Here is a 19,821-nt window from a genome sequence, read left to right on the forward strand (position 1 = left end):
CCACTGCTCTCAGGGGAGAGTCTGGTCCCTGGGCCTGCACTTCAGGGCACTGCTTGCTCTACCCCTGCTCACCTCTAGGGCCTTTGCCCTGCACCCCCCGGGCTCTTTGTATGCCGTGGCAAAACGCCTGCCATTTCCTGCATGGGCTGAGGGTCTTCCCTGATCCCTAATGACCACATGGAGTCAGAACATGTCCACAGCGCCACAGCACACACCCGCACACCTCTCCCCACCCCCAACCCCATTCCTGGAGTGCCAGGAGTAGTATGGTAATTGTCTTCACATGGCCTTAGATGCTGAGCTTCGCACCTGGGCCGGGTCCTGATTAGCCACATGAGGTTGGCAGCCTCTCTGTATCCTTACCTGCAGGAGGGGATGGTGATGGGTCAACCCTGTGTCATAGCGTTGCTGTGAGAAGGAAAAGTTGTATGTGTGCTTAGGACGCTAGGAATTATTCCTGCAATTGGCAAACAGCAGCTCAATAAAGGTCTGAACAACAGATCTAACCCCCTTAAATGGGCTTCCCAGGTGGTAAAGAACCCGCCTGCCAATGCAGGAGATGTAAGAGACGTGGGTTCGATCCCTGGGTCAGGAAGATCTCCTGGAGGAGGGCATGGCAACCCACTCCAGTATTCTGACCTGGAGAATCCCAGGAACAGAGAGGAGCCTGGCAGGCTACAGTCCACGGGGTTGCAAAGAGTCAGACACGACTGAAGCGATTGAGCACGCACAAACCCTCTTAAAGGTATGGCCTGGGGCGGTGTCATCAGTTAGGGGCTCCGGCTTGACTCCTTGTTTGATGGTTTTCTCAATGCTGTTGAAGTTCAGAACTTGAAGAAGAGAATTTGCCAGCAGGTTGTAGGGAGTCAGTGAATTCCCCATTTCCCCACCTCATTTGCCTCCCCAGGGCTCATGAGAGAACAGCTCTGCACATCTATCTCCCGGGCAGCCTGCACATGTCTTCTCTGCAGAGGGACACACATTGGGCCCTGACTTCCACCCAGGTGCCAGCCTTGGCCCGGCTTGGGTGAGTATCTTTTGGGGAGCCCTAATCTTTTGTGTTCTGGAGCAGGGGAAAGGGACAATCCCCACTGAAGGGCTGCCGTGGACAGACTTTGGCATTTATGATGCAGTTCAATGGATGCTCACACACCCGTGTGTCCACTTACAGAGGCACCTTCACTAAACAAAAAGGCACAGATCTGGGGGGTTTTAATGCTGTTGACTGTAGAAGAGTGTGGATGTGAGGAACCCAAACCCAGAGCTGAGCACTGGCTAGGTAGCTCTGGGTACTTCTCCCGATGGCACACAGGGACCATTTCTTGTTGCACAGCTGGAGTGCCCCTGTGACATGGCAGTTTGTTCTTTGAGGGTGCTTCCAATATGGTTCTCTCACAGCCCTGCAGGGCCTGGGGATGCAGAGAGAAATGACCCGGCCTGAAGGGGAGAGGAAAAAAGGTCTGGGCTGCTGGGGTGCAGGCAGAGGGGGTGCCCATAACGCTGGAGAGGGATTCTGTGTCTAGGTTCCTGTTAGGAACTGATCAGACTCCAGGAGGAGAAGGAAAGCAAGGAGGGATGGTGGCTGGGGAGGCTGTCTCCGAACCCCCGGCAGAAGCTTGAGGACCCCAAGGGCAGACAGACATCTGTAAATGACCAGAAGCCCGTGGGGTCCGACCTGCTGAGCCAGGGTGTTTGTGTGGCTCATTATTTGGATACCTGATGGGACATTTGCAATTCGAGGGAATATCTGTGTCCAGTGGCCATCCAAGTGGGTGGCCAGAGCTGAGCTGGGGGTGGAGGGTCACCTGGTCATCCAGGTGGGTGGCCAGAGCTGCGAGGAGGGTGGTGTCACCTGGCCATCCAGGTGGGCAGCCAGAGCTGAGCGGGGGTGGAGGGTCACCTGGGTATCCAGGTGGGCGGCCAGAGCTGGGCGGGGGTGGGGGAGTCACCTGGCCATCCAGCTGGGCGGCCAGAGCTGGGCGGGGGTCCCAGGTCGGGCGGCCCTCCCCCAGCACCTCCGGCCCAGCCCGCCCTGGCCCCGGCACTGGCCCCTCGGGCTGGCACCCAGCCGGCCCTCCGCCACCCGCGCGGACCGCTCTCGGGCCCGGGCCGCCTGGGCACCGGCGGCGGGGGGGGCGCGGCCCGGCGTGACGTCAGGCGCCCCGCCCCCGGCCCCCGGTTCCGGGCGGGGCGCCGGGGTCCCGCGGGCCAGGCCGCCCCCGCCCCCCGCCCCGGGGCCGCCGCTCCTGCCCTGCCGCGCCCGCCCCTCGCCTCCCCCGCCGGCGGACCCCGCCCGCGCGAGGCCGAAGCCGCGGCGGCGGCCGGCGTTGCCGCCATTGACGTCAGAGGGCGGGCACATGACCCCCGGGGACCAATCGCGCGCGCGCCGCGCGGCTCCGCGAGCTCCCCGCCGCGCCGGCCCCCGCGGCCCCGCCGCACACTCGCCCGCGGACGGCCGCCCGGACACACACACCGTGCACACGAGCGGGCGGCGGGCCCGAGACACGCCCGCCCGCGCGGCCGCCCGCCCCCGCCGCCGCCGCCCCCAGCCCGCCCGCGCCCCCGCGCCCCCGTCCGCCGCCCGCCGAGCCGGTCCGGCCGCCGCGAGCATGCACCCGACGAGCTAGGAGGAAGCCGGAGCCCCGCAGGAAGCCCCGCGCCGCCCGCCGCCCGGGCCCCGCCCCTGCGGGGCGCCCCCAGCCCCGCGCCCGCCGCCTTCCCGGGGGCTGGGGGGGTGCGGGCCGCCGCCCGGGGGGCCCCGCCGCCCCGGCAGCCCGGGCCAGCCCCTCTCCCCGCTTCCCTCCGGCCCGGCCATGGATCTGACCAGCAGCTCGGGCGGCGGCGACCCTCGGCAGATCGAGGAGACCAAGCCGCTGCTGGGGGGCGACGTGCCGGCCCCCGAGGGCACGAAGATGGGCGCTGTGCCCTGCCGCCGGGCCCTGCTGCTGTGCAACGGGATGAGGTACAAGCTGCTGCAGGAGGGCGACATCCAGGTCTGTGTCATCCGGCACCCGCGGACCTTTCTCAGCAAGATCCTCACCTCGAAATTCCTGAGGCGCTGGGAGCCGCACCACCTAACGCTGGCCGACAACAGCCTGGCGTCCGCCACGGTGAGTCGCTCTTCGCGTCGGCGCGCCCGCACCCCCGCGCCTCCCCTCGGGGCCCGGGAGGCGCCCCCTCCCACCGGCCGCTGCACCTGGAGCTCGGGGCCTGCCCGGCGCCGGGGGGGTGGTGGTGGGGGCACCGGGAGAACCGGGCACCCCTTTCCTCGGCTGGGCTGCTGGCTGCATTGTGGATTCCGGCGGGCCCGGGGAGACCCTGGAATTCTGGAGAGGATCTGGCCCTGTCCCCAGACTGAGCATTCGGGCACCTCCGGGCCCAGCGCTTGTGTTCCTTACGGCCGGGACCTTGGGATAGACCCGAGGCTGGGCCCCGATGGTGGTGAGGGTTCCCTTTCTGAAGGCACATCTGGATCTGCGCCGGAGAGGAAAACAAAACAATTTTTTTTAAAAAGAAAAAAAGGCCCCAACAACCTAAAAACCCCAAAACCCCAAAAATTTCCAGAAGCCAGTTCCTTTCTTTGCTCTACCCGTCTTTTTCCTGCCCGGGCTGGCAGGCAAAACTGGGTGCTTCCCTTTCTGAAAAACAAACAAACAAACAAAAAAAACCCCACATCGTTAGCAACACAGGGAGGGTGGAAGTGAGGGGGAGGGGGCGGGGGTCCTGGGTTATCTCCTCCCCACCGAGGGCGGTCAAGTTCCAGTGCGGAAGCTGGCTTGTGGGGCTCTGGTGTTGCATTGTCTGTGTAGTATTTGGTACGTGTGTTTTGTTGCTGGAGGTTGTATTTATGTTATTGTTTTAAAATGTATGGTTGGGACTGGGTCACCCTGATGAGAGGGAGAGAAGTCGCGGATTGGTTTCTGAAATCAAATCTGCAAGGTGGAGAGAGAAGGCTGTGGTGGGGTCGTTGCGGGGGAGGGTAGCAGGCAGGAGGTGAACAGGATGCTTTGTGTTTTGAAACAAGGACGGTTTAAAGCACCAGCTCTGCTTGGGCCTGAGTCTTGCTGGGTGCAGGGTGGTGTATGGTGGGGGGTGTCCCATCCTCTCTGGAGAGGTGGCAGGTCTTCCCCAGAATGCAGTCTTCCCAGGGGCATCCGTGATCCTGTTTACTAAGCCTGTGGGGCAGTGGGGGTGTGCTGAATCCAATGTCTGCCCACACCTGTGCCAAGAACACCGAGCCAGGAAGCAGGGTGTCACTTACACGACATGTCACAAACGTGTAGCGTGTGCAGATATCCCCCCTGCGTCCATGTTCCCTTGGCACTGTGTCACAGGCCATGACACATGCTCCAAGGAATGGGGAGGGGGAAAGTTAGCAGAAGAAACCATACTCTTTGAAACAGCTCCCCCCCCCTCCCCGAGAGCATTGAAACACACGAGGACTCTTATTCTGAATTTTGGGTCCGACGTGCTCAGAACACCTATTTTTTCTTTCCTGTGGGCACGCTGGTGCAATCTGCAATGACCGCCTTCTCGGGGAGGATCCTGGGTTGCCGTGAAGCCTTCTAGCCCCAGTTTCAGGCTCACACACGTTCTCAAACCCTGTCCCAAGCCCCTGGCCGTGGCATTGGGCTTTTCATTTGACAGAGGGGGAGCCTCGGAAAACCCGCCAGCACACAGCGTTTTAGATTCAGCCCTCAGTGGTCCCCTGCCTGGGAGCTGCAGCCTCCGAATCTGGCTTCAGAATTTTCCCCTGGCTGGCAGGGGGGTGTGGGGTGGGGGGTGGGGGTGGGGGGAGGTCATAGTGGGGGACCGTTATCTTTCTCTCTGCCACCCCTTAACATGAAGGGGAGCTGGGGAGGAGAAAGCGTCTGGGAGGCACAGTGGCCCTCCGTGGGAAGGACGGGCCCAGCTCCTGTGCCCCCCTGGGGGAAGCCGGGCACTGTGCTGTGCTGCCCGCGGTTGAGGGGAGCCAGCTTGGGAGGCGCAGGGTGCCCCTCCCCCTCCCCGCCCTCCCCCAGTTTACCTCTGATTGCTCAAGAGGTGTGTTTTGGAGAGAGAGGGAAGGAGGCGAGGGTGAAGCTACTCGCCCTGGGCTTCTCAAGCAGCCCGCCTTCCTCCCCGCCGCCCCCCGCCCCCAGCCCCACACCACCTTCCCCAGCTGGAGTGGGTGGCACCTTCCCCTGCCCAGGCCCCTCCGGAGAAGAGCCGTGATTTTTGGGCCTGGGGGCCGAGGGCCTGATGCGTCTCAGCAGAGCCTTGCCCTGGCGTTGGGAAACACGTAGGGGGGTACTCCGGGCCGGTGTGCCATGGGCTGCCCCCCTTCTTCCCCTGTCAGCAGGCCCCACTGGCAGGGGAAGGGTTGTCCCTAACTTTGGCCACGGTGGGCTTCAGGGGGGTGCACGGGTCTCTGTGTGCCAGGGCCCGTGGGCACGGACTGGGGCTGCTGAAGCAGGCCCGGCCACGGCAGCGGCCTCTAGGGCAGAGGTGGGGTTGATGGGCACCTTATCCCATCACCAGACACCTGGCTGGTGCTGGTGTCCAGGCCCCGGGGAAGGAAAGCAGTCCAAGGGGTTTCCCTGAGGCCCCGGGCGTTATGTAATCTGTCTGCGTTTTAGAGCGCGGCCCAAGCCCTCGATTGAGAAACGTTAGCCCAAATGAAACAAAGGTGAACTTGAGTGTAGTTCACGGCAGCGGCGGAAAGCCCCATGCGGCCCAGCCTCGAGGGGCCGGTGGGGCAGTGTTTCATATCGGTCACAGCCTTCCCTAAAATGTGCATCGTCCTTTCATTAAGCTGTCTACACGGCTCCTCTCAGAACCATCTGGTGATTATCTGGTTAACTGTGTGGGCTTCAGGCACAAGACTCAGAGTGATTGATCTGGATTCAAACCAATAAACAAACCAAATACACTCTTTGCCCAAACCCTCTTTGTAGTCTGTCTACACGATCCAATTAGCTGGATGGTGGTCAGAGATACAGACCAGGCGTCCAGGACCACAGCTGTCTCAGGCCGGGGGGAGGCGTCCAGGCTCTCCGTCCCACCTGGCGGCAGCTCCAGCTGGGTGCCCCCCACCCCCCAGATGGACGGCCCTCTCTCCATTCCCTGCTGGGGAGGTGGGCTCAGCCCGGGGCCTCCTGGGGTGGGCGGAGGATGGGCTGGATGGTGGCAGCCCCCTCCCCTGGCCTGGCTGTAAACTTTGCCTTCGGCGGGGTCAGGTTGGAGCTTGCCCCCGCGCCTATCTGCTGGGCCGGTTACTGATTAAATCCTTGCAGAGTCAACAGTGTGCCTGACATGGCGGTGACAGCGCCAGGCCTGATGCCCTGCGTGCAGGAGACTTTGGATCCGGAAGACTCAGAAACAAAGAGGGGAACACAAAGGCCACAGCGCCCCGGCCGGCTGCCGAGGGGTGGGCGGGGTGCCTGCCAGGCGCCTGCCCCTCCCTGGGGTACACATGGCCGCACCTTGCGGGGGCAGGGCCCATCTGCCCAGGCTGTGGCCTGCACACGGCGCCTCCTTGCCGCTTCATGTCCGGACTTCCCAGTCCCCTGCCTCCCTGGGCCTCTCGTGGCTGCTGCCCACGGCGTCGGTGGTAGCCAAAGGCTCGCAGTCCTGCAGAAGCAGGCAGGATTCAGGTCTGAGGGACCAGAATCCATTTTGCTGTTGTCTTGCCTGGGCTGAATTTGATCACCTGCTGGGCATGTTTGTCCGCGGGAAGAGGGCTTTGTCCTGCGCTTTGTCTCCTGCACCAAAGAAGTGCGGGTCAGCTGCTAACCTTTCATTCTACCTTTTTTTTCTTTTTTTAAATAACATGTAGCATGTGGCATCTCAGAATTGGAGGAGGTGGTCTAGAATTGGGGGAGGAGGTCTAGAATTGGGGCAGGTGGTCTAGTCTGACCAAAGAGGGGTCAGAGCACAGGTTAACAGTGGCCTTCTTTATTCTTAAGCCTCGATTCATCGATGAGACTTGTTTGTAAATTCTCAGCCATTCTGCTGCTTTGACTGAAATCTCTGTGGGCTTTTTACTGCGAAAGGGAAAAGAGGAGTCCCTACACTTTTTGTTGGTTTCTTTGGCCTGATGTTTTCTTCGGGGCCCGACCTTCTGAGCTTGGACTCACGCTTCCTAAGCACCTACTGGGTGTCGAGTGCCAGGTTCGTCTGGATGGTGGCTTCTCTTGGGAGTTAAACTCTGCGTCCTCCCGAGTAAGTCCCAGGTCCCGTGGGAACTTCCCTGCGTGTGCATGCACGCATGTGTTCGTTTCTCCACTCCTGTCACTTGCACCTCCTCCTTGGGCCCGTCCTGGGCTTTGATTTCTGTGGTGCTTTTCGTGGCGTGAGTAAACACAGAGAATTCTTTTTTCTTCTTTCGGTGCCATTTGTCATAAGATTTTGGAGTATATCAAATTTGTTTCCCAGGTAACTTGTCTGATTGGAGGGGGTGGAGGGGAGGGGCAGAGACAGAAGAGGAGGAGAAGATCTGAATTCTCTGTAAACAGCACAGGTGGTCTGCCCCCCAGGCTGTAGTAAATAAGTGCGTTTTCAGGAGGGATAGTTTTGATGCTGCCACTCACCTGGTGCGATCTGAGGTGCCCTTTCTGGCCACAGGCAGAATCGCGCTGGTCCAGGTTGAAGGTGTCAAGCCTGCCACTCACGACTGGGCTCTGCTACTGAGCCAGTGTGGGCTCTGTGCCCACAGGTGGCCATGCCCGGCGTGCCCACTCTTCAATGCCAACTGGGGTGCCCGCTGACTCACCTGGCAGTGGGAGAGGGCATTTGTGGGGCACCGCATTCAGCCAGGCTTAGGGGGACCCTGGCAGCCAAGTCACCCTGAAAAACTGAAGCTCCCCGAGGGTACCTCATTGCTGGCTTCAGCTTGGCCTGCGAGCGTGGTACCCACTTGGTTGTTTGGTGGAATGGACCTCCAGACGTGGTCAAGTTACGCCTTAGATGAAAGGCTTACATGAGATTCAGCAAGGCAGCCTCACGGTTCAGGCGTCTCCACTGCAGAGCAGCACAGAAGGGATTGCTTAGGGTCTGGATTGTAAACTTCCTGGCTGTGTGACTTTGGGAACGTTGCTTTCCCTCGCTGGGCTTTGCTTTCCCCCTAGAAGAGGGGATGAGCCTGCCTCACGTCCAGGGCTCCTGTGAGTACTGGAGATCGGTCACATTGGCACCTGGCATGTTCCAGCATGCAGCAGGGGTGTGACAGGGGGCCCGTGATCCCCTTGGGGTTCTCCTCTTTAGCCTGAGAGAGCGTCGTGAAACCCTGGATGGATGCAGGGGCGACTGCTCTTTAGAAACGGGCCGAGTCCAGAGGAAAGTCTCCGGGGACGAGCGGTGTGTTTGGGAGACTTAGGGCTATTTAGTGGATCTGGGATGTATGAAGGAAGAGAAATTGTTGGAAGCAGTTTGTGAACAGTTCCTCAAGGGGAACAGTCTAGTTTTTTTTTTTTTAAATACAGAATTCCCCCCACCACCTTTTTTTTTCCTGAAAACTGAAATACTAATACGCACGTCGAGTACCTTCAGATGGTACGGCAGGGCATATGGGGAAGGTGATGCGTCCCTACAGTCCCCAGTTCTGCATGCAGGCTGGCCCTGCGTCCTTGCTGAGTGTTCGGGGTGTCTTCACAGGGTCCTGTGCTGCCGTTCCTGGCCGGGCGGTGTGCTCTCTGTCGGTCGTTCTGTGCAGATCCGTCCCAGCCGAGCTGCTCCTCTCTGCGGCATGGCAGAGGGGCACCGCAACGGCGTCAGTAGACCATCCCCTGCCACTGGACACTTAGCTTAGTGCCAGGCTTCTGCTGTTTCCAGACAGACAACTTGCCATTTTTATGGAGCGGAGGTGCTCTGTTTTTATCATTTGAGTGCTCTTTGCCTGTTTTTCTGGCAAGTGTTAAAATATTCAGGCTCACAGTGCTTTGGGAGGGTGTGCTGACCCTCCCATGGGGGGGACAGGCCGTGCAGCCTGGGGTCACTGCTGTCTTGAGTCACGCCTGGGTCTGGCTCACTCTCAGTGGCCAGCAAGCCTCCTGAGCGCCTGGCCGCCCGGCCCCGGCCAGAGCTGCTGACCTCCGCCCTGAGGACAAGGGTCTGTGTGGCCAGGCGGGCCGTTTCCTGCTCCACCTGTGAGCATCGCTGCTGTCCCCCGGCTTCCTGCTTCCCCAGGATGGAGGCCAGGCTGCCCGGCCCCGTTGGGGAGAAAAGCAGGAAGTGACAGTGTCTCTTCCCGGCTCCCGGTGCTGGTGACAAGGCACCCAGTGTGTTCAGTGGGGCATTGAGGGGGGCCGTGTGAGGCTGAAGCTGGGCTGATACCAGCGGGGCCCTACGAAGGGTGTGCGCGTGTGCATGCGTGTGTGTATGTGTGCATAGCTGGGCTGATACCAGCAGGGCCCTACGAAGGGTGCGCGCGCGTGCGTGCGTGTGTGTGTGCATAGCTGCGCTGATACCAGCGGGGCCCTACGAAGGGTGTGCATGCGTGCATGCGTGCGTATACGTGTGTGTGTGCATAGCTGCACTGATACCAGCAGGGCCCTACGAAGGGTGTGCGCGCGTGCATGCGTGTGTGTGTGTGTGTGCGTGCAGAGCTGGGCTGATACCAGCAGGGCCCTACGAAGGGTGTGCATGCATGCATGTGTGTGTGTGTGTGTGTGTGTGTGCATAGCTGCACTGATACCAGCAGGGCCCTACGAAGGGTGTGCGCGCGTGCATGCGTGTGTGTGTGTGTGTGTGCGTGCAGAGCTGGGCTGATATCAGCAGGGCCCTACGAAGGGTGTGCGCGCGTGCATGCGTGTGTGTGTGTGTGTGCGTGCAGAGCTGGGCTGATAGCAGCAGGGCCCTACGAAGGGTGTGCGTGCATGCATGTGTGTGTGTGTGTGTGTGTGTGTGTGTGTGCGTGCATAGCTGCACTGATACCAGCAGGGCCCTACGAAGGGTGTGCGCGCGTGCATGCGTGTGTGTGTGTGTGTGTGCGTGCAGAGCTGGGCTGATATCAGCAGGGCCCTACGAAGGGTGTGCGCGCGTGCATGCGTGTGTGTGTGTGTGTGCGTGCAGAGCTGGGCTGATAGCAGCAGGGCCCTACGAAGGGTGTGCGTGCATGCATGTGTGTGTGTGTGTGTGTGTGTGTGTGTGTGTGCATAGCTGCACTGATACCAGCAGGGCCCTATGAAGGGTATGTGTGCGTGCGTGCGTGCGTGTGTATGTCAGCGCGCGCGCATAATTGGGCTGATACCAGGGGGGCCTTCCAAGGGTGTGTGCGCATGCGTGCATGCATGCGTGTGTGTGTGTGTGTGTGTGTGTGTGTGTGTGTGTGTGCAGAGCTGGGCTGATACCAGCAGGGCCCTACGAAGGGTGTGTGTGTGTCCGTGCATGTGTGTGCGTGCGCATAGCTGGGTTGATACCAGCAGGGCCCTACAAATGGTGTGCGCGCGTGCGTGCTTGTGTGCGTGTGTGTGTGTGCGCGCGTGCGCATAGCTGGGCTGATACCAGCAGGGCCCTACGAAGGGTGTGTGTGTGTGCGTGCGTGTGTGCGCGCATAGCTGGGCTGATACCAGCAGGGCCCTACAAAGGGTGTGCGTGCGTGCGTGCTTGTGTGTGTGTGTGCGCGTGCGCATAGCTGGGCTGATGCCAGCAGGGCCCTATGAAGGGTGTGCGCACGCGCGCGTGTGCGTGTGTGTGTGTGTGCGCGCGCACATGCGGGTGGTTTTCGCATCTGTTGAGACTAAGGGGATCACGGAGAACATATTTTTTGCTGCGGAAATGGGTTGTTGTGCTGAAGGTGAATGTCCAGTAGCTTTTATACCTGGCACATCCCGCTGTCTGGGGTGTCAGTGGGGCGGGTGAAGGGGAGCAGCCAGACGCAGCAGAGGGGTCAGACGGGCAGGCTTGAGTCCAGCCCCTGCCGCGCCCTGGATGGTGGGTGACCTCGGGCAGGCCACCTCCCCTCTCTCGTTATCTGTGAAGTTCACATTATGGGGACTTCCTTTTAGCATGATGTCAGGGTTAGGTGAATTAAGGCTTGGCAGTTCATTTAGCAGATAAATATCACTGTCTGTAGGCACTTTGAGGAAAACCAGTCCCTGCCCTCCTGGAGCGTGTGTCAGTGGGGTGGGGGACAGACAAGAAACCACTGAGTAAGGAAATATCAAGTCTGTCCAGCCCCTGAGAAAGCAGCAGCGGTGGGTGGGCGAGCTGTGTGGGGCTCAGGCCTTGCTGATCTGCATGCTGCCTTCAGGGCAGGAGGCGGTGTCTGGTGGGAGAGCATTCCTGACAGAGAGGACCGCAGGTGCAAAGGCCCTGAGGCTGGCCCAGCTTAGCGATCCACCCCTGCCTTCCAGGAGCTGCCGTCGTCTATTAAAACATATCTGTGAGCATCGGACGTGCTCAGAGGGGGCACACCAGCAGCTCCCTGCCCCGTGGAGCTCCTTCCTTTCTTTCTAGCACTTCTGGGGTGTGTGTGTTTTATTTAACCCGCTCCCTCCCTTAGTGGAGAATGGCAGTGCTCTAAGAGACTCTTAAAAAAATTATTCAGTACAAAACCCAGCCAAACTCTTCAAAACCAGCTCCCTTTGTCCATACTGCATTACAGAGGTTCTCAGACCTAGAACCTACTAATCATTGAATTCGCCTCAGGCTTTTTTTCCGTTGAGTAAGCGCTGAGGGCCAGCGTGTTGCCCAAAGACCCTTGCACTTGACCCAGCAGCTGGGCTGGCACTCACCCTGGGGCTCCCACCCCCCAGCACCCCAGGCTGATGCTGCCTGCCTTTCCCGTTGGCTCTCCTACTCTCAGGCTGCTGTCAGAAATGATGAGACCGGCAGAGCGTGCACAGAGGAGGCTGAGCAAACTCCTTTCGGAGGGAAGGAGAAGGGCCAGATTCTCCAGTCACCAGTGGGACTCCATGGGGCAGGGCAGCAGAGGCTTCTGGGGCTGGGGTCATCAGGGGAGAGGAGATGGCCCTGGCATGTTTCCTGGGGTCCTGGGCTGGTCCCCAGCGCTCAGAGGTCCGGGAGAGTTGCAGGTAGGAGCGCACAGCCTGGGGAGAGCCCAGACTGCCTCCCGGCCTGTCTGCTGCCTCTCTCGGCTCACTGTCCAGCCCTGGTGAGTCTGGTCTCCTCCGCGTGCCCGCGTGAGGCTCACCGTGGGCTGGGGCTTCACCGTGGACAGCCTGGGGTGCTGTAGGGGGTGGGGGAGAGTCAGCCTGTGCTTCCCAAAGCACGGGTCACTTCTGGCTCCTGTCCTGGGCCAGTGGGGGGTTTCTGCCCCGTCCAGGGCCTCATGGAGTAGGGGCTGGGGAGAGGGTGCGAGCGCCACGCGGAGGTTCGGTCTGTGAGTCTGGCCACTCTGTGGGCCACAGCTCAGTCACAGGGTGACCCCGGAGGGTGGGGGAAGCTGAGGAGCAGAGTTTGTCACATGTGGGAGACAGGAGCCCCTGGATCAATGGTGACTCCTGCCCCGGGGCCTTGGAGACGCTACAGCCGTCTGGGGGTCTCCAGGATACCTGGAGTGGAGCTGCTGCCCTGGAAGGGAAATCCACACGGCCTGGTCTCGTCTGGCTCCTGGGTTTGAGTGTGGGGGCGAGTCAGGAAAGTCTGCAGTCTTGCTGTCTGGTGGGGAATAAAACAGAGAAGGTAAACCTCTCGCACGGGCTGAGCAGTGCGCTCATGATCACCGTGAGGCTCACCGTCCGTGCGCCGAGGACCAGGCAGCATGCTCAGTGGATTTTCCGAACAGATGCCGCGGTGGAGACTCAAATGGGGAGAACTGGGGAGACGTGGAGTGGCGAGGCAAAGGCGGGTCTGCGCCACACCTGAGGGTGCTTGTCCGTGAATGTCCACACGTCTGTCTGCTGGAGGTCCAGAATGACTTCAGCCTCTTGCAGAAGCTTCTCAGTTGGGAACCAGCGCGCTTATCAGTTTCGTGTTTGGCAGACATCCCTTGGCGAATTTGTCAAGTGAGTTCAGGGAACTGGTGTTGGAACGTGAATGCCAAGTATTTGCACAGAGTAAGCGCCAGGTACTAGGCTTTTGGATGCAGTACCAGCTACTGTGTGTGCAGAGGGGTTTCCAGGTCCTGCCCTTGGGAGCAGGTCCCCCCCACCCCAGGCGCTGGCCGGACAAGGTGGGTGTTCACTGGTACCGCACGTAGAAAGTCAGACACACCCTTTGCCCCCCTAAAGACTCACAGTCAGATTGGGGTGCACTTCAAATGAGGGGGCACTATAGGAGCACGCCTCCTCAGAGAGGTTTGTGCCATGTCCTGCTGTTTGGAGGCAGGAAGAGGTGCTGCTGCTGGAAGACAGGGGGTTTCATGAAGGACGTCGTCGGAGAGGCTCATCTTGATAGATAGAAGTGGGATTGGGGACTGGCAGAGAAGGGGGTCGGAGAAGGCGATGGCACCCTACTCCAGTACTCTTGCCTGGAAAATCCCGTGGGCGGAGGAGCCTGGTAGGCTGCAGTCCATGGGGTCGCTGAGGGTCAGACACAACTGAGCGACTTCACTTTCACTTTTCACTTTCCTGCATTGGAGAAGGAAATGGCAACCCACTTCAGTGTTCTTGCTTGGAGAATCCCAGGAACAGGGGTGCCTGGTGGGCTGCCGTCTATGGGGTCGCACAGAGTTGGACACGACTGAAGTGACTTAGCAGCAGCAGCAGAAAAGGGGGTAGGGGCCAGGGCCGTGGGGGCACCCTGGAGACACTGTGCTGTCCTCTGCAGGTGGTGGGCAGTGTGAGAACATGTGGGGATGAGGACAGGCAGAGTTGCTCCTCAGTGTGGGGGCGCTCACCAGGGCGCGGGTGGGGTGGGAGGGCCTGTATCACGACGCCCGAGGTGCCCCTGAGTGGGAGCTTCGAGAGAGCGGGGGTCTGTGTCAGCAGGCCAGGCTTCAGCCCCAGCAGCAACTGCTGGACCGCAATTCACTGCCCGGGGTTCACTTTCAGGAGCTGGGCTGGGTGGGCACTGCCTTGACCCCTAGGCACCCCCACACTGCTGTCACCCCTCCTTTTCACAAGGGGGCCCCGGGGCCAGGCCTCTCAGTAGATGCTCTGTGGCTGAGCGGGTGGATGACCGAGTGAAGGAAGGAGCGGATGTCCGGTCGGGTGGGCCCTCGTGTGGGTGGGGCGGGGAAGACTGCCACCATCGAGTTCCCTGCCTGTCTCCATCTCCTCCAGTGAAGGGCACGTGTGCCCTGCAGTTGCCCCACAAAGGGCTGGACAGGCCTGCGCTTCCTGGCCTGCAGGCCCCAGGGCCCTCGGGTGCTTTCCAGATCCTGGGCCTGGGCCCTCCACGGGGCATTGTGGCTCCTAGGGCTCCCCTTCTGGAAGCTTCCTTCCTGGAGGCCTGGGGGGGGAGGCCCAGCCCGGCCCTGGGGCGCTTGGGAAGGGGGTCCCATCGAGCCGAGCCGGGCAGCCGTGTTGGCCCCCGGGGGCCATCGTGGGCCCTCAGCCCAGCGGGCCAGGCGGTGGCGGGGGCAGGGCCGCTCGCTGGGAGGAGGAACAGCCCCTCTCTGACGTCTGTCTGCTGTTCCCGTGGGTTTGTGTTTCCTGACCCGGCGACCTGCCTTGGGGATGGGAAAAGGGAGAGCTTGACCCGTCCCTGCCATCTGGTGACTCCTGCGCTTGGGGGTCCCAGCAGGGGGGCCTCCGGAGTCAGACGGCGGAGGGGACTGCCGGCCAGCAGTGGCGCTGAGCCCTTGGTGTGCCTGCGCGTTCAGACCAGCCCCCGAGGCGCCTGTTTACTTGTGGGGAAACCGAGGCCCCGAGAGCCTCAGCGACACTGGGACCCAGACGGCCTGGCTGCACAGCCACAGACTCCTTCCTCCATAGCACGGCGCCCGCAGGGCAGCGAGAACTGCGGCTGGCAGCCACCCTGTCTGTGTGCTGAGTCCTTCACGTACACGAGTGCCTCTCTCTTTCATTGTTTTGATCACAGTATAGTCAGTTTACAGCATTGTATTCATTTCGGGTGTATCAGGTATAGTGATCCGATGTTTTTACCACTTTTGCTCAGTTAGACGTTATAATGTAACGGCTGGAATTCCCTGTGCGGTACGGCATGTCCTTGTTGCCTATCCATGTTATACGCAGTAGTTTGTGCCCCTGTCTTGCCCCTCAGCCCTGCCCTTTCCCTGCTGGTAACCACTGGTTTGTTTTCCACATCTGCGTCTATATCTGTTTGGCTGTATGTATGCATTTGTGTTGTTTTTCAGATTCCACACATAAGTGACATCATGTAGTATTTATCTTCCTTTGTCTGATTTATTCCACTAAGCGTAATATTCTCTAGGTTCCGTCCGTTGCTGCAGATGCCAGAATTTCATTCTTTTTTATGGCTGAGTGATATTCCAGCGCACGCGTGCACCCCATCTTCATTACGTTTGCCTGTTGAGGGCGCCTGGGTTGCCTCCGCGTCTTGGCTATTATAAGCAGTGCTGCTGTGAGCATTGAGGTGCATTATCTTTTCAAATTAGAGTTGTCTTTTTTTTTTTCCAGGTATGTTCCCAGGAGTGAAACTGCTGGGTCAGATGTAGATGAACTTGTTTAAACTTCCCGATGCCCCTGTGAGGTGCCGCCTTCATTGTGCCCATTTTGCAGATGGTCAGACTGGGTCCTAGAGAGATGAGGTCACTGTTCACCCAGCTAGTGGTGCTGGAGCTGGGATTTGCCTCCAGGGCATCTGGCTCCAGAGAATAACTGCGAGCGCTGGTGAGCAGGGCTCAGGAGCAGAGGCTGAGAAAAGCCCAGGGTGGTCAAGGCTGTGTAAGGGGGTGGTGCCCGTGGGAGTGGGGGAGGGTGGGGACTGAGCGAGCGTTTCACCCTGGGTGGTTCAGCTGTCTCCCTGCAGGCCTGTGGAGGTTTGCTTCTCACCTGCCCCTGGTAAGGTGTCGGGATCATGAACTCAACCTCTTAGAGCCTGTTTGCTCACCTGAGATGGCCTGTTCCCTAGAGCTGACTTTGATGGCTCGGTGGTGGCAAGCCTGGGGTCCAGAGCCCACTGTGGAGCGTGGCTGGGCTCCACAGCCCTTGGGGCTCTGGCTCGGGCCCCAGAGCCTTCCCCGACCGCTGGTGGGGTGAGGGGAAACTTGGCCCGGTGCTTACCCAGCTGGGGACCATGGCGTCTGTGCCCACCTATCTTCTCTGTCAGCTGTTCGCCTCCACACTTGTAAAATAAAACAAAAATAATCCCACGGGGACGACGATGATCTTACAAAATGCAGAAGGAAATCATTCTCCCATAACCCCGCCACCCAGAAACCACCCAGGTGGACGCTTTGGGGTAGAGGCACCTCTGCTCTCCCCTGGATGAGTCCGCGTGACACACGCGGTTGTGTGCACAGCGAGCTGGGCCAGGCCTCTTAGTCACCGGTGCTGAGCCATTCTCGTGCACCATCTCAGAGTGTGTGTGCGCTCTGGCTCCCTGGGTCTCGGGGCCCAGATCCTGCTTACTGGTGGGGACTGTCCTGGGCTTTGTGGATGTTGAGCTGCGCACTTGGCCCTGGGCCACCAGATGCCAGCGCTCTGCTCCCTACAGTTAGAACAGTCCCCGATGCCCGCAGATGCTGCCGGGAGTCCCCTGGGGGGCACAGGGCGGATTGAGAACGCCGTGGTGACCCGGCAGGGGCCTCCTCTGTCCCCAGAGGTCCCACATGAGGAGCGGCCCCAGCTGCGGGCTGGCCCCTGGCGGAGCTGGAAGCCTGCACTCCCGTCTGCAGTCACCTTGCCCCCCCTGGAACCTGGCACATGGTGGGGCCAAGAGCTAGCTGTGCGGGGCCGCAGGAGCCCTGACCCCGGCGTCTGTGGTGCAGGGCCGAGAGCCGAGGGCCCCGGAAGGAAACCCCGAGCTCCCCACACCTTTGATCCCTGCTGCGGGGCACCCCCCACTGTCCCTGCCTTCGCCTGATGACTCAGGACTTCAGAGATCTGGGTTGTTGGAAGGGGAATTGCATCATGCCAATAAAAAAAGAAGAGAAAATTAGCATTAGAAAGTTTTGGTGTGGGGAAAACGACTTTGAGACTCGCTTCTTGAATCCTGTCTAAGTTGTGTTTTAGGGGGACGGGGCGCAGAGGGGGTGGTGGGCGCAGAGAGGAGGGGGTGGGAGCACTGGGCGGCCGGCTCTGTGGCTCTCCTGTGAAGGCCTCCTGTGCTTGAATCAAGCCCCACCCGTGGCTGTGCTTTGGGTTCCCCTGCTCTTTGGAGCTGGGTGACCACACCACCAGCAAGGATACCCAGAGGAAGCTTCTGGAGCCTTTGTGGGTTCTGCTGGCAGGTGCAGTGACGGGGTGAGGGTCTCTGGCCAGAGACTGTTGCGGAGGGCAGTGGTCTGGGGCCCTCTGATGCCCCAGTGGTGAGCAGGGCGCCCTCTGGGCTGGGACAGCCAAGCGTTGGTGGATCTCAGCGCCTGGCCAGGTGGTCCTGTGTCAGGCACAACCCGCTCGGCGTTCACGGCAGGTCCTGATTGAAGGGGCGCCCGCTGCAGAGCGAAACCCCGGGGAAGAGGTAGGTCATGACCCTGCCTCCCGGGTCCAGCCTTCCCTGATGGGGACGTTCATTGTCTACAACTGCTGCTCAGTGATTTTGGATCCAGATACTTCTTAATTAGGCCACAGGAGCAGTGGCATGATGCAGCCCTTGGTTTTCTTGTCTGTAGGCTGGGGCTACGGGGGGCTGCCCCCGGGGTTCTCTAAAGAATGAAGGGACATGGTGCACGCGTGGAAAGTGCCCAGTGGTGTCATGCTGGGAGCAGCGCTCAGCAGACACCCCTGCGTCGTCACCGCCAGCTCGAGCCTGTCCCGCTCTGCCCGCCGCGCTCCTGCTTCTGCTCGACTGGGAACTTCTTGAAGGCAGAGGTCTCATCCAGCAACACCCGATGACATCAGCGCTGGCTTCTGGTGGGATCCAGTCGCCTGACGTGTAGAGGCCCCGGGCATCGCAGGCTGAGAAGGGACAGAATGGGTCTCAGATTTTGTGGGAAACCCCAGCCCTGCCTGGTGACCCAGGAGCTGTCGGGAGAACCTCCAGGGTGTGCCTGTGACCTTGGACCCTGGGACCTGGAATGGACCTCAGCCCTGGACTCAACCCCAGCCGCCGCGTCACCGACTCGGGCAAGATGGAAACCGGCAGTTGGGAGGATTAAGCTATTATTGGTGGTTTTCACCTCAGCTTTCAGCAGCAGTGCTTGGGAAATAAGATTTTGATCTTGGAAAATATGATTTAAAAACAGAAATGAAAGTTGCTTTTATTTTCTCAACGAGATTGCCCCTGACACATGCACAGGGCCTAAATGTTGGCGTTGAGGCTGAGCCTGCTGGTGGGGAGACCACGCATGGTGCTTCTGCGAGGCATGCCTGTGCACACGTCATAACCCCCGCACCCCGGCTTCCCACCTGCGATCCCCCCACTTGGGTCTGCAGTGCAGGGATGTGTGGTTTAGACAGGGCCCTGGGAGGCCCTTGTCTCTGGAGGTGGCTCACCGTGTGGTCTCAGCCTCGCTGACAGCGTCAGCAGTAACCCTGCCGCCAGGGCAGGGGGCACCTCCCTTGGACCCCTGCCGAGAACTGAGCCCCTTGCTGAGTGGCTTCACGGGGCTTGCCTCTGGTTCTTCACTCCCAGTGTGCCCATCTCGGAGCGGGAACTGGGTGCTCTCCCATCGGTCGAGGCCTGGGAGCTCTGCGTCCCCACTGGGCCTCCGTGGAGCCTTCTAAGAGGGGAGGCGTGGTCCTGGCTGCTCCAAGGCTGACGCTCCCCCTTCGTGCACTCTTCCGTGTGTCAGCTCACCTCCGGGCTTCCATGCCCTCAGCCTCCAGGTGGGTCTGGCCCATCGGTAGGGACCCTGGAGGGAGATGGGCCCTTTAGCTTCTCCCTCAGGCTGCCGTGGGCAGGCAGCTTCCCTCAGCCACAGCCCCTGTCCCATTGCCCCTGTCCCGGCTTCTGCAGCTGGGGCTTCTCCGTGTCCCTTCGGACTGCAGGGCAGGAATTAGGCGACCGGCACTGTCCCACGCGTTTTCACTCGCTCCTGTGTCCCGGGAAAGCCCCAGCCCCAAGCCGGTCAAGACAGTGGGTCGCCCCAGGTAGAAACCCCCTCTCGTGCTTTCCCTGTGCTCTGCCCACACCTTGCTGTGTTGGCCTCTTGTCGCAGTTTCTTCAGAGGACACCAGTTTGTGTCTGCCATCTGTTTCTTTCCAGGGCCCCGACTGAGGCCCCAGAAGCTCCAGGAGGATGGAGCTGCTTGCAGAGCCTCCCTCCCCTTAGAGTTCGGAGTGACCAAAGGGGCTGTACTGCTGAACGTGGGGAAAGAAGTTCCTCTTTTGCACTTAGACCTTTTTTTTCTGAAAATGTGCCCCTTCAAAGACAAACGGTGGTGGTGGTGGTGGTGGTGAAGGCAGTGGCTGTGCCCACTTACTACGAGCTTGTTGTTGTGTTAAGAACCCCGATGCACTGATGTGTTTAATCATCATGACAACCCTCAGCGGCTTTTCCAGGATGAGAGAACTGAGGCTGAGTGAGATGAAGTAATCTGCCGGAGCTCAGGATGGGCCCGAGGTCGGGCCAGGGCCTGAACCCCAGAGGCCCTCCCCGTGAAGTCCCTGTGCCCGCTGATGAGGTGTTCTGCAGCTCGGGCCGACCCAGGCAAGCCCACGGTTGCACTCCTCTGGCTTGGACGGGCTGTCTCGCTGGGTGTGCAGGCAGCAGATCTGATGTTTTCCACTTCCTCTCATGTGGCGGGGCTTGTGTGCATGGAGCATGCAGGACTGGCTGGGCGGCCGGTTTTGGCTTTGCTGAATTTAGCTATGGCCAATGTTGGAAAATGTTAGTCTGTTCTTTCCTTTT

General features: G+C 60.3%; 1 protein-coding gene across 2 annotated transcripts in view; it reads left to right on the forward strand.

Annotated features, from left to right (window-relative positions):
- Window positions 1–2,713: 2,713 nt before the first annotated feature.
- LOC102397008 (c-Maf inducing protein) overlaps window positions 2,714–19,821 on the forward strand; it is a 211,854-nt gene continuing 194,746 nt past the window's right edge. The window contains exon 1 of one of the 2 annotated variants that reach the window (XM_044932148.2): window positions 2,714–3,110. In XM_044932148.2, coding sequence (XP_044788083.1) covers window positions 2,814–3,110 — 297 coding nt within the window. In that variant the 5' untranslated portion in view covers window positions 2,714–2,813. The remainder of the gene's footprint in view (window positions 3,111–19,821) is intronic. The other variant, XM_006044476.4, reaches the window with a different exon arrangement.

This window comes from Bubalus bubalis, chromosome 18, assembly GCF_019923935.1.
Source record: "Bubalus bubalis isolate 160015118507 breed Murrah chromosome 18, NDDB_SH_1, whole genome shotgun sequence".
Lineage (NCBI taxonomy): Eukaryota > Metazoa > Chordata > Mammalia > Artiodactyla > Bovidae > Bubalus > Bubalus bubalis.